The sequence below is a fragment of the Otolemur garnettii genome, unplaced genomic scaffold (genome assembly GCF_000181295.1).
Source record: "Otolemur garnettii isolate 467f Iridium unplaced genomic scaffold, OtoGar3 scaffold00029, whole genome shotgun sequence".
NCBI lineage: Eukaryota > Metazoa > Chordata > Mammalia > Primates > Galagidae > Otolemur > Otolemur garnettii.
The window spans coordinates 1,279,228-1,294,333 of NW_003852424.1; the positions used below are offsets into that span (position 1 = coordinate 1,279,228).

Below are 15,106 nucleotides of genomic sequence, written 5' to 3' on the forward strand. Positions count from 1 at the left end.
TGGTATCTGAATTTCAGAATCTCTTGGCATGTCTGGAAAGTTCTCTTTCATAATTTCATGAAGAAGAGCCTCAGTGTTTTGTGAAGCAACTTCATAACCTTCAGGGATTCCTATAAGGCGAATATTAGTTTTCTTCGAATTATCTGAGAGCTCTCTGAGAGTGAGATCTGTTTTTGCTCTCCATTTCTTTTGATCTTTGTGCTCCTAGGCTTCTTCAAAAGCTTTGTCTTCAGTATCAGAGATCCTTTCTTCTGCCTGTTGCACTCTATTACGGAGGTATTCCACTGTGTCTTTCAGATCCTTGAGGGCTGCAACCTCTTGTCTCAGTATTTCAAAATCTTTGATCATTTTATCTTTGAAAGCATTGAGTTCTTGAGTCATCTTTTGAATAATTTCTTGAGATAAGAGTTCAAATGTCTCTGGGAGCTAGATAAGAGGGGTCTGCTTGCAGTTCAGATATAATTTGCTCCAGTGCTCCGCGAGGGCAAAGGGACCCACCTTTTGGTTGTATTTTTGGGGTCGCAGCTCACCTCAGGAAGGTTGAAGTGCGCTCTTCAATCTTCTCTCTTGTCTCTGCTCCAAACCATCAGCTAATTTGCTAAGCTTCTGTCCTTTCAGCCTCCTTCTGGATGGGACCTTCTGTAAAAAGCTGGCTGCAGTCCGCCATCTTGGCTCCGCCCCCATCATTCCTTTTAAAAATAGGAAACTTACAAGAAATCTGTCACTGGTTCCAACTCAGGAATTCTGCCAATAGCTATTTAAAAGAGAAAAAAAGCAAGAAATAAAAATACTGTGTCTATAGTTAACTAAGCTACTTAATTTTCTTTTGAGAGAATCTTTGGTTTCCTCAATCTTTAAAGGTTTGACATAATACCTTTTTGAGCAGAAGTCCTTGGTAAATACGAGAGGGGTTGTTGCACATAAAAATTTCAACCATCCACCCACTCATTCATCTATCCATCCACATACCCATTCACCTACCCATTTATCCATCCATATAACCACTTCCATCCATCCATCCATCTATCCATATAACCATCTATTAATCCTGTTTCAAGCCGTACACTGAGGGGCAAACACAGTGTGAGCAATAATGGCCAGGGTCTTTGCTTTTTGCAAACTTCTAGTGAAGTGGAAGAATTGATGTTAAATAAGAATGTTACTTAGACAATCTAAACTTTGTTACATGTTATGAACAAATCAGACATGAAGTTCTAAGAGATAGAAAGTGGAAAGTGAGGGGAGGAGTGATAAGGCATGAGGGTGAACAAGGGCCTTTCTGAAGCTGCTGCGTGGGGATCTGCAGGACGTCCTGGGGTCAAGGAACAGCAGTGTGTTGGGCACTAAGGAGGTGGGGGTTGGGCACTAAGGAGGCAGGGGGGGTTCCCCTGTGGGTATGGCAGGGACAGTATAGTCTCTCTCTGCTACTGGACATGTTTCTCACCCCATTATTTCTTATCATAAATAGTGGTGCTCTGCCCATGTTTGTGGCAATTACCATTTCTTTTAAATTATGACCCAGTCATATCTTCAGAAAGGACATACCACATTCAGAACAGTCCACTGGGAGAAAAGAATTTTATGGCTTTTGTCACATGACACCAACTACTTTCTGCACACATGGAAGCTATTTACAGTGCCAGTAGTAAGATATTGGTGTACCCAGTGCTCCACAGTCTTGCCAGGTGTCTTATTCAGTGTATATATTTATTTTTGCAAGCTTAACAGGTGTGTGACAGTGCTTTCAAGTTGTTTTAATTTGAATTTCTGTAATAGCCAACAAGGTTGTATATGTTTCTGTGCAAAGGTTTACTGTGTGTTTTCTTACATGGAAATTAATGACTCATGTTTTTCAACTTCTTACCTGGTGGAATCTGTGAGGCATGCGGAGGCTAGAGTCTCTCTTGGGGGGGGGGGAGTCTCTCTGGAGGGTCTGGCCTGGTCAGAGTCACAAGCATCCAGCAGGTGATCTATAAATGCTGGCTGAATTAAATCCATCAACTGAGAAAGAACTGCATCAGCGATCTATTCTGAGAGCTTGTTTAGAGGTTCTAGCAGGGAAGTGCAGCTACTCATCTACCCTTGACTGAAGAATAATGGTGCTGCTCTGTTGGGGAAGGTCGTCCTCTCCAACCAAGCACTCAGCTTCAGGAGGGATGCATGTGGAGTGGTGAGAAAGGAAGAGGACACCTGCCCAACCAGCCAGATCAGCTGGATCAATGCTGGCCACCAATGGGGTCACAGATATCCCAGCCAGATTGCCCTTACATCCATGTTGGATTTAAGTGTTTGTCAGTTTCTTTTTTTCAAATACTTTCTATTGCCTTTAGTTTTTATATTCCTATTTACAATTTCATTTTGGTATAATTTTGCTTTAATATTTAAACATATTCACATTAATTGAATTATATATGTATCTTCATTATGATGGGGATAAATGTGCTTTTAAATGTGTGTCTACAGATGTATCTATTCTTTTTTTTCTGAATTTTAACAGGTTTATTAAAGTATTACATATTATACAATCTATTCATTGTAAGTATGCCTTCCATGGTTTTTAATAACTTGTACAGTTGTGCAATTATTAACACAATCCAGTTGGGGAACAACTGCACCACCTCAAAAAGTTTACTTCCTGCACATTTGTAGTCAAAAACTGCCCTCGCTCCAGTCGTAAGCAAAGACTGCTCTGCTTTCTGTCTGCATCTGTAATGTTAGGATTACTTCATCAATTTCTACTTTGTTTTTATTTATTTATTAAGTCATTTGTACATAGATAATAAATACATTTATGCCATTATGGGATTCAATGTGTTGAATATTTGTACAAATTGGAGTGCATCCTACTAAACAACACAGCCTTCACCTCAATTAGCCAATTACAGAATTAAGACATTTGTGTTCTACACCTGATAGATCCAACTTGTACTTGCAATATGCTCCACAAGTGTGGTCCCCCTACCAATTCTCCCTCTATCGACCCACTCCCCACTTATAGGTGAACGCCTATATGCCTCTGGCCAAAAAAGCTGTTTGAGAGAGAGCAGTGAAAAGACTTTGTGCAGGCATACTTGTGAGAATCTGAGGCAGAATCCCATGTGGCCAGGTTGGTTGCAGGCCTAACATGACCAAGGATTTGGCTGGAATAGCATTTCCAGATTGCGTTAAGGAATTAAGGGTGACTTTATGAGGCCTATGAAAAAGCCCTTTGGAAAACTGGCCAGATACCCATCAGTAACCTTTCCTGATCTGTGGTAAGTGACGAAGGTCGCTTGCTGACGGGGGTCCGGGAATGGTAATGTCATACAGGTATCTAATGGCACGGATGAAACCTGGGCTCATGAAAGGCTTTTGAGAAGTCCAGCCTAAGAATTCCTTATAAAAGGCTTAAGCAAAAAAACCCCCTGACTTAAGGCCTACATGGGAGCAGAGGTTTGCACACAAATTCCTGTATGCCCAAGAAGTTTCTCTATGCTTTGCTTAAAGATTCGAAGTAACTGCATCCACATGGCATGGTTAGTAGAACAGACATTCAAATTGTCTCTTTTCCCCATAGCCTCAGGCTTCATCAGATAAGAACAAAGAAAGTAATAACTGACAACATGTTCTTCATTAAGTTATGTTAAACCAGGTTATGTTGAAAGGGTTATGCTTAAAGGTGTATGTTGGGTGGATTATCAGATTACCAGAGAGGAGCTACTTGCAGGGTGGGTGGCCATAAGATGTTTAGATGGATTAATGAGGTCATTGCTATATAGTGCACATGCACAAGATTGCCTATATAAACCAACAGCAAATAAAGAAAGCTCGCCATTTTGCCTGAGCGAGCAGATGGTCACCTTTAAAATACAATTTCAATAAGCATGCTTACTCTTCGCGACATCGCTTTTGCGTGAGACCCTACAGGAACGCCCCCTCCCTTCCCCTCTCTCTCCCCTTCCCTCCTTCATCCTAGGCTATAGTTGTGTTTCATTTTTCATATGCATGTGTGAGTGATCTATTCTTAGGAGTTTTCAATGCTTAACTCTACTCTGTCAGGAGTCTATTTGCATCATAATGAATCTAAATCTTTTGCTGATATCCAACATTTCCAATAACATTTGATAATCTTTCTTTTTTTTTTTCTTTGAGACAGAGTCTCACTATGTCACCCTCAGTAGAGTGCTGCTGTGGCGTCACAGCTCACAGCAACCTCAAACTCTTGGGCTTAAGCGATTCTCTTGCTTCAGCCTCCCAAGTAGGATTACAGACACCTGCAACAACACCCAGCTATTTTTTCTGTTGTAGTTGTCATTGTTGTTCAGCTGGCACAGGCCAGGTTTGAACCCGTAGCCTGGGTGTATGTGGCTGGTGCCCTACCCACTGAGCTATGGCCACCCTGGATAATGTTTCTTATTCTCTTCTTACCATGTTTTCTAATTTTTCAGGTAAGTTCAAATTATACAGGGGGTGCCAAAAAACATATACACATTTTTAAGAAAGGAAAAAAATGTATTAAAATTGCAATATACAACAGAACTAATGTTGTTATATATATATAGAATATTATAATTTTAATATAATTTTTTCCTTTCTTAACATGTGTATACATTTTGTGTACCCTATGTAGTTTTACTGTTTCTGCATGTTTATTTTATTAATAATTTTCTCTATTATTAGTTAAATACAAGTGCTTTATAGAATTGCTGCTTCTAATATGTCTTAAAATCTAGTAGGACAAGATGAAGAATCATGTGATGTTCTCATGCTCACTCATTTGACTGTGATCCTGGCCACCCATTTGCAGGTTCTGTGAGGGACTAGCCATGCACTTGGGACAGTGTTTCATGTGATCTTATTCTATGAGGAGAGCAAATGAGCAGAGGATGAAGACAGGCAGACATGTGGTATTTGGAAACTACAGGAAATAGACACATGTGTGGAATGATGGGCTGAGTTCCTCACCAGGACACAAGGAAAGTGGACCTAGTGGAAAGATGCCTGGCATAGTCCTAGGTTTGTGACTCTCAGGGGGACAGGTGAAGGGCTTTCTCTTCTGCTTACAAAAATGAGTGTGGAAAAGGTCAGGCCATGGAGAACCAGAGTCTCTGCCCCAGTTCTGCCTCTTATCCACAGGGGCCTTGCTGGACCAGAGACTTAATTCTGGGAACACCAGTGTCCACATTTGCTCCACGCAACAGCAGTGCCAGCTGGGAAGAGGGTGTGAGGTACCATGATGGTGGCAATATATGTGGAAGTGCTTTGGAAAGCATGATACTCTTGAATGAAACCCTTTGCACCTAATGTGAGGCCTTACCTAGGATAAAGATGTTCCTGAGAGGCCTTGGATGTCCCTGGGGAAAGGCTGCCCAGGGCTACCAGGCATTCTCACGAGCAGCCAGCCCTCACTGCGTTGTTTCCACCAGCAGCTAAGGTAGGTGAAGGCACAGAGACCACCGTGGCTGCCCTCTGCCCTTTCTGAGCATCCCACAAATAACAATGTTCAGACTCACCAGATCACACAGATGGGGAAGTGCCCGCTTTAGCTCTGAAAATGTACAGTCAGGTGGGCAGTGCTCTGACACTGACACAGGGACATGAAAAGGAGGTTGCCAAGAACTTTGAAGCTACCTAAGCCAGAGCTGACCCAAGAAGTAATAATAATAATAATAACAGTAAATGTCTCTTTCTCTTTAGGTTGGCTGCCAGATTTGAAATCATTAGGGACTTTTAAAAGGAAATTAATAATTTCCCCATTGGTTTGTTGTTGTTTGAAGGTTAATTTTGGCTCTTGTCTGCTTCTGACACCTAACATAGCCCCAGCAAGCCCTCCTGTCTGAATGAGCATCATGGTTATTCTGGGACCTGATTAGGCTTTTCCTGGCACTTCTGAGTTTTCCTTCTCCCTTCTGGGTGTGACAACATCAAAGCATTAAGTGATTTCGCACGTCAACACAGCTAAACATTGACAGGATATTCACCACGAACATAGGTCACCTCGTTAGATGTTTAGGCGAGTTTGGTGGCTTTAAGAGGAGCACTGCCCAGCCAGGGAAATGGCTTGGCCAGGTCTGACTTGACTTCAATTTTGTTCTTTTAAAAGTGTATCTGAAAATAAGAAGAAGTTAACTGATGACTCCATACTGAACCTCAGAGTCAAAGCATTCTATAATAGACATACTCTTATTTGGCAATGTGAATGTTACTTTCTTTGCATTATTATTATTATTGCTTAATATTTCGATGCAGCAATAGTCTGATTTCTTTTCTGAATGTATTTATCTTCGTTTGTTCTTTACGAGATTTTTGTTTCTAGTCCTTATCTTAAACATTATTATTATTAAATTTTGAGCCTTTTTAATTTTGTGAAGGCTAAAAGTAGAAATCTAATAAACACATGTATGTGTATATATATATATAAAAAGGTGTATCTGAGCAGGCCAGACCATGCAGTGCAGCTTCTAGAAACTTCCTAAACTAGACACCAACTAAACCCAGGCAGCCAGCCGCTGCCCGTGGAGAACAAACACAGGCTTCTCTACACTTCCCTGTTTGGGTTGCAGCGGCCTGAGAACGCAGAGAAGCCTAACCCAAAACCTTGCAGGAAGACTAGCTGACTCTTCCAAAGAGGTGACAATGACATCCAAAGATGCCAACTGGCTGGTGGGGGAGGCAGAGCAAAAACACACAAAAAATTGGATGGCACATGGATGATCTCCCTAAATGTCACTGCACAGCCTGCACCAGTGTGATATGTGCCCTGGGATTGCTGCTTCAACAAGGTCACTGCCACGAATGCCCCCCAAATCATGGAAGTTTCCAGGCTGTGTGTCACGGCAGCAAAACACCCTTTTAATGCCACCTCTGGTCTAATATTCAGAATCATAAAAGTCAGCTCAGTCCCACTATATACCTGGAAAGGCTAGAGTGCTTACCTCCTGCTCTTGAGCCATTATTCCCTCTGCGCTACCCTTCTTTCTCTTCTCTTCCACCAGCAGCACAGAAAGAATGTGCAGATGCAGGTTAGAGATCACGGGCAGCCAGACACATCCATTCCAAGGTACTTTGTGAAATTCACTTGAATGATAAAAATACCACCTGCTTTGAGGAAGCCGGAGGAGCCCTTATGACTCAAGCTGTGCTGAAATTTCATTTCCTCTTCTAATTCTAACCGCCTCTCCCCCCAAAAAATAAGGAAAGGAAAAGCAATATTGCCGCTTCTTTGGTTCTCATTCACAAAATGTAATAATCACTTGTGTGCCCTTTGCCAGTCTTGGCACATGGAACGGGAGTTACCCCTCAGAAAACACCACAGACAGACACATGAGCCATTTCTGCTTTTAATCACAGGCCAAGAAAATTGAAGTCACTGGCCCTTAACTTTGGGTGCATATTATGGAGAACTGTTAAAACCCCTAATGTCCAGAGATTCAGATTTAAACAGCAAAGGGTGTGGCCTGAGCATCAGGGTTTTAAAAAATCCCCAGGGATTCTAATGTGCAGAAAAGAGTGAGAATCATGGGTGTTCAGGTCATCTGGGAGAAGTAGGTTCTGGTGTGGGCATCAGCACTGTTGTCCACAGACAAGTAATAACAACATAATATCTTTATGCCTCAATATTTTTATCCGTAAAACAGATTATATTACCTGCAGTGCATACTGAGCTGTTATGAGGATTAAAGAATATAAGAAAGTTTTTAGAAAAATACCAAGCTCTACATCAGTGGTTCGCAACCTGTGGGTCACAGCCCCTGTGTAACAATGAAAAGACACTGTGGCAATAGGAAGGTTGAGAACCACTGCTCTACATAAGTGGATCATTATTTCCTTTTGTAAGATGAAGCTAATAATAATATTAATTGATATTATTGAACACTTACTGTGTGTCAGGCCCAGGGCTACTTGCTAATTATGGTGGAAATTATAATTATCCCGATTTTATAACTGAGAAAACCAACTGAGGCACAGAGAAGTAACAATGTACAGAAAGCAGACTATCAGTATTCATTAGAAACTAGGAAACCTAGCTCAGTTCCTGTCGTTCAGTGGTTAGGGCACCGGCCACATACACCGGAGGTGGTGGGTTTGAACCTGGCCCAGGCCTGCTAAACAACAATGACAACTACAACAAAAAAATAGTCAGGCATTGTGGTGGGTACCTGTAGTCCCAGCTACTTGGGAGGCTAAGGCAAGAGAATCGCTTAAGCCCAAGAGTTTGAGTTTGCTATGAGCTATGACACCACAGTACTTTACCAAGGGCAACATAGTGAGACTGTCTCACAAAACAAAATAAAACAACAACAAAAACCCCAAAGAAACAACAACAACAAAAAAAGAAATTAGGAAACCAGCAAGAATGAGGGAGGAATAAAAAGGAAATAGCAAAGTATAATTTAAAAAGATGAAAAGAATCTACCAACATGATAGGTTTTATATCCTATCATCTTTCAAAAGACACATACTCTGATGGGATTTAAGACTCAAAGATATTTTCAGGATATACAGCTAGGATTAGACAAAGAGACAAAGAAAAAATCTGAAAATAAATATCTGAGAAAACTTATCCAAGGTTGATGCAAAGAAAAAGAGGGCAATTTGGCTCTAAAAACTCAATTTCAAAAATGGAGGCATCAACAGGATTAAGATGGTTATTAAATATAATGAAAATAGGTCTGATGGGTCATAAAACCATAAACTGGGTATGTGAAGCAACATCTTGTAGAAACACAAAAGAAATGAGATAAAAAAAATTAGAAGAAATAAATACTTATATAGAGACATAGATGTGTGTACACTTGTACATCTAAATGTATTTGTATATCTCTAAATGTATGTCTGTATTTCAGATTATGATAAAGCCAGTGCATAAAGGGCTTGAATAAACCAACTGACAAGCTAAAATTAGAGGACAAAGACAAACCAATATTCAACTCAAGAAATCTGAAAAGGAACTACAACAGGTAACATTTGTTCTGTACCTATCATGTGCTAGGCATTGTCATTAGAATCTTACAATATTACCACACTCAGTTGTCAACCATCCTTTTGAAAAAAAGATACTTTATTGCTCTTTCCATTTTCTAGATGAGGAAACCGAGACACAGTAAAAGAAAGTGCCAGATGAAGGTCCTGGAGCAGTAAAACCTGGAGCCAGATTAGAACAAGGAAGTCTCATGTCCGAGCCTTTTTAACCTCAACACCATCAACAAAATACTCAAAAAAGAACATATGAAGAGAGTTTTAATACAGACAAAAACTAAAGTTAATGAAATAACAAATCATAAATAAATCTAGCATGTTCTTTGACAGGACCACTGAAATACATAAATCCCTACCTGGTCAGATTTAGTTTTGAAAGACACAAAGTAAACTGTTCAACATCATAAATATAAAGAGAAATATAGCTACCAGTATAGAAGAAAAGAATTATAAGAAAAATGTCAATGCAACACCATGATGGCAAATTCAAAACTCTAAAGGAAATGGGTGATTTCCTACTGAAATATAATCTCCGGAACTGCATATAAGGGAAAGCAGACATCTGACTTCAACGGAAGTTAGAAAATAAAGACTTGCTTTATCTAATTAATCTTTAATAATAAATAATTCCTATGAAAGTTCTCTAGATCATAATAAGATGCAAAGTTCCCTATGTCATTTATAAAGCTACCATAGCATTATAACAAACATAAAAAAAGAAAATTAAAAATCACTTCATCTATAAATAAAGGTGCAAAAATTATAAATGAAATATCAGTAGATCAAATCTAGCAGTAAAAAAAAAAACACTATAGAAATTCAAGGTTGGGGCAACACTTATCACCAGCCTTTATTAAATCAATAAATCTAAGTAGAAAAGCTAAATAAATATATCAGTAGCTTCAAAAAAGGGATTTGGCAAAATTCAGCAACCTTTCCTAATAAAAACTTAGAACAAAAATGAACATATGCAAATTACCTAAATATAAAAAGAATCTATTTATCAAAAACCTATAGCAAATGGTTATAAATTACAGGAACAGGATAAATATACTTGTCATCATCCTGATTATGTAACTTCTGTAATTTCTGGACATAAACAATAAAACACAGACTAAAATAAGCTATATAAATATGACAAAAGAAAAGACAAACGTACTTTGAGTTCTCCAGGAATGCTACCAAAAACTATTTGAACTAAGAAGTTTGTAAAAGGACTGATAAAAGATAAATAAACAAAATAACTTTTCTCTATGGTACATCATTTTGGAAATGGAAGTGGAAAAGATTTTACATATTTCATTAAAATAGTGGCAAAAATTAAAAAGTCACTAATAAATGATGAGTATAGGATTTTCAGGAAGAAAATTATAAAATCTCATTAAAGAAGAAAAAAGCTGGGCAGTGCCTATTGCTCAATGGAGTAGGGCCCTGGCCCCATATACCAGACGTGGTGGGCTCAAACACAGCCCTGGCCAAAAACTGCAAGAAAAAAAAGCTATACCCATAAGGCACCATGGGCGATATATAAAATATTCTAATAGTCAAGATGTCTTTCGAAAAAATGTGTAGAAAAGTTGCATTAACAGATTATAAGACTTAAATGAAGTGCCTCTAATCAAAACAATACAGCATTTGAGGCAGGTGTGGTGGCTCCTGGCACTCTGGGAGATGGAGGCTGGTGGATTGCCTGAGCTCACAGGTTTGAGAGCAGCCCGAGCAAAACCTGAGATCCCCAACTCTACTAAAAATAGAAAAACTGAGGAAAGAGGATCACTTGAGCAAAGAGTTAGAGGTTGCTGTGAGCTATGATGCCACAGCTCTCAATCCAGGGTGACAGCTTGAGACTGTCTCAGAAAACAAACAAACAAACAACCCCCCCTCCAAAAAAAAAAACAATATAGCATTTGCCAGAAACAGAGTAATAAGCAAGTGAACCAGTATTGAGAATCCCAAAATGTATACGGGGTAGATATTTGCGGAAATTCCAATGGTGACATTTTAATCCAGAGGGAAAAGAAAGCTTTATTTTAAAAACTATGTTAGAATAACTGGCTATTTATAAGAGATGAAGGCAAGACACTGCCCCCCTTCCTTCCTACAATACACTTAGATAAACACAAAAAAGTTAAAGCTTAGTAAAAGCTAAAAGAATAAAAATATTACAAGGGACTCCAGGAGAGTTATTTATATAAAATTAGAGTGGAAATGGACTTTTTATATATAGTCAGACACCATAAAAGAAAAGATGAACCTATTTGGTTATATATTGTTACATCTTTGTTATTACAAAAGATAATAGACAAAAGAAAAATAATAGATTGAGAAAAATATTGGCAACATAAATGATAAACAAAGACTTAAAAACAATCCCTACTCCAAAGTGAGAAAGACAAAACAAGTCTTTAGAAAAATAAATCAATAGAAATTAACAGGCAGTTCACATGAGGGGAATGCAAATAGTTCATTAACATATGAAAAGCTATTCCATATTAATAACAATAAAACATGGAAATTAAAACTAGAATTATCACTTTCCCCCCTTGCACTGAGGAAAAGGAAAAGTTTCCAGGACGGCTAATGCTGGCGAAGGTGTGGGGACACAGTGCCCTGTGTTGCTGGTGAAGCTGAGAGGCATGAGTCTTTAGGGAAATGATTCTAAAGCAGTCTACTTTTAGGATTCTGAACTACCTAAGCAAACATACCTTAGAAAATCAGGATATTGCAAGGGGTAAAAAACTGAAATAATCCAAATGTCCACCAATTGGAGACAGGCTGAGTCAATTAAGCTATGCTGATTTTACAGATTTAAGGTACATATTTAAAACAATGAGTTGTAGCCATATTGACTGATCTAGAGGAAATATGTGATGAAGTGCTAAATTAAAAATACTAAGTTGAAGATAACAAATAATATAATACTATTTTTGTTATTAAAATGGGAAATTAAAATTAAAACTAGATCCTGCCTAGGTTTATAAATTCTTTTATAACTTTGCATATGGAAAGCTGTGCAAAGATCCTCCCAGGGTGTTAAATTATTTACTTTCAAGTGGGTAGACTCAATTTTTATTGCATCTCTCAATTATTTTCATGTGTTATAACAAGGATGTATTAACTTCTTTTTTCCTTTGCGACAGAATCTCACTATGTTGCCTTCAGTACAGTGCTATGGCGTCACAGCTCACAGCAACCCGAAACTCCTGGGCTTAAGTGATTCTCTTGCCTCAGCCTCCCAAGTAGCTGAGACTATAGGCGCCCGCCACAGCACCTGGCTATTTTTTTTATTGTTGTTGTAGTTGTTGTTGTTTAGCTGGCTCAGGCTGGGTCCAAACCTGTCAGCCTGGTTGTATGTGGCCGGCACTGACATACTAACTTTTATAATTCAAAAATTTTAAAAAGGAAATTTTAAAAAGGAATTGCTCAGAATTCTGGTACATTTACCTGATTTTGGGAAAAAGACAAAGAAAACCTTGAGAAAATATATGAAGCCCAGATTTCAGATCCTACCCTGCTATGATTTGAATGTCCACTATAAAGCTTATGTTGAAATATAATAGCTGTCACAATGATATTAAGAGGTGGGACCTTTAAGAGGTGATTAGGCCATGAGGGATCTGCCTTCCAGAGTGGATGAATGCTGTTATCACAGGGGTAGTTCATTATCTCAGGGGGGCTGTGCAGTTTGGCCCTCTCTCGCTCTTCTGCCTTCTTCTGCGGGATGCTGATGCCACATTCTTATAATTCTTAGCCTCTAGAACCATGAGCCAAATGTATTTCTATCCTTTATAAATTACCCAGTCTGTGGTATTCTGTTATAGCAGCAAAATGGATGAAGACACAGCCCAGAGTCTCTGACTACTCACTGTTTTTCCCATGTAACTACCAGGCAGGGCACTGGCTTCTATGAAATACTTCCTGAGGAGATGTTTGCTGGGGTCAGGACTGTCCAGTAAAATGTAGGAGCAAAAGTAGGCCCCGTGCCGAAGCAGGAATATGGCAATGTCTTCATTCCCTAAAGGGACAAAAACAGAAAACTAAGGGCATTCAGAATGGACAGTGTCACAGCTGTCAGAAAGGCAGCCAGGATTTGTGGAATGAAAACTGAAAAGGTTAGACTTCTCCAATACTTCCTTTGATGCACCAAGTTCCTGTTAGTGGGAGGGTTCTTGTGGCACTCTGCCCTTTGGAGTGCCTCATACAGTATTGCTATTTGCCAAAATCAGGGATGAGTGAGGATGCAGATATTTTGAAAAGAAAAAGAGAACAGGAGTTACAAAAGTCTCCCACAAAAGTGATTTGAGAGCCAGGGTAAGAGTGAAGAGAGCCCCACTTCTAGAAGCCACAATTGTTGGCATGGGCAGGGCTGGCATGGGGAGTGGGGGGGTACTCACCTGACTTGATGGCTGCGTAGAGAGGCAAGCGCACGATGACAGGGAATTCATTCTTCCTGACTGCGTAGCTCTCTGGGTCTGCCCCGTGTGTCAGAACCAGGAGCTTCACTACGCCCAGGTGCCCACGCTGGCACGCAACGGCCAGCATCCAGTTCAGCAGCCTCTGGGGGCTGCTGGGACCTAGCGGGAGACAACAGGACACAGGGGAAAGTGCCAACTGAGGGTGCTGGTTGCTCCCACTTCATCTTCCCTTTGCCCATTCATATGACTAAGCTGTCCCGGTGCCAGCCAGAAGTCCCTTCTGTTAGGTTGACAGTCCTTTATGTAATAGTCCCTCTGAATTGCATATGATATTTCCCCACATGTCATATGTTTTCTATGACAAGTGAAGAAAACCAGGATTCCAAACAGCCTATGCAGTGTGATCTAAGCTGAATAAAACGTGGGTGTGTGGCAACAAGACTAGAAAGAACTGGCTTGGCACCCATGCTAGGGTGCTAGCCACATACACCGAGGCAGGCGGGTTCAAACCCAGTCCGAGCCTGCTAAATAATAATGACAACTACAACAAAAAAATAGTCGGGTGCCTGTAGTCCCAGCTACCTGGGAGGCTGAGACAAGAGAATGGCTTAAGCCCAAGAGTTAGAGGTTGCTGTGATGCCACAGAACTCTACCAAGGGTGACATAGTGAGACTCTGTCTCAAAAAAAAAAAAAAAGAAAGAAAGAAAGAAAGAAGAAATGACTAGAAAGAACTACGGCCTTGTTGCAGCATTCTATCTGGACAGTGGGATTCCGAAGACTCCCCACACTCCTTTCCATACCTTGGTCCTCCTCCCTGCCCCTACAGTGGTGTCATACACAGGAGTTTGGACTTGGGAGAGAAGTAGTTTAGGGTTAAAATATTTTAGCTGTGTAATTTTGGACAAATTTCTTAAACCCACAGTGCCTCAGTTTACCCATTGATAACATGGGAATAATAACACCTATTCTCCCATGTTTAATATGAGGATTACATAGCATAACGCATACTGACTGCCTAGATCAATAAATCCTAAGTCATAATGTTATGTCATTATGTTTATTAGAGTACTAGTGCTTTTCTACATTTCTAAATTATCTGTAAAATGCAGATATTAATTTAATAAACACAATAATAAAAGCTTTGATGAAAGAAATAGCTCTAACTCCCCCGCCTAAAACTTTTAGAATTATTCCCAGAAACATCCATCTACTTAATTCCAGGATGAACTAACACTTAGCTCATTGAATTAACAGGGACAGTCTGGCCTAAGTGTTAACAGTATTTTCAAGTTTAAAATAGTGCAATATTTTTTGGGTCCAGTTGCCTGAAAAATTACCTCATATTCTGCACTGACATTTCCCAACTGGATTGTAACATTGTCTCGTTTCCAGAGGCACAAAGTCCTTAGGGACCCTAAGGTTCCCAAGTGAGGGAAGAGCGACCCCCTACCTCCACTCCATGATAGGACACTGACCCAGAAACAGGGCAGGATGGAAGGGATTAAAATCCACCAAATAAGGCACCTGGCACAGGACTTACACTGAAGCCTGTGCTAAGTAAATTCCCCTTCTTCTTCCTCTACTTTTAACCAGAATTAATAATTCAGAGGTATATTCACAGAAAAGAAGTGATCCCTAATTCATTTACTACAAGGATATCTAGGTAGGAGAAATATGGTAAATCATGATACTAACTTCTGTTGAAATATGAATGTATCAATCTTTTTTTTTT

General features: G+C 39.7%; 1 protein-coding gene across 1 annotated transcript in view; it reads right to left on the minus strand.

Annotated features, from left to right (window-relative positions):
• The window catches only part of LRRK1 (leucine rich repeat kinase 1), a 169,544-nt gene that overhangs the window by 72,796 nt on the left and 81,642 nt on the right, over nucleotides 1-15,106 (minus strand). The window contains exons 4-5 of the mRNA XM_003788630.3: nucleotides 13,353-13,532; nucleotides 12,825-12,973 (exon numbers count right to left, since the gene is read on the minus strand). Coding sequence (XP_003788678.1) covers nucleotides 12,825-12,973; nucleotides 13,353-13,532 — 329 coding nt within the window. The remainder of the gene's footprint in view (nucleotides 1-12,824; nucleotides 12,974-13,352; nucleotides 13,533-15,106) is intronic.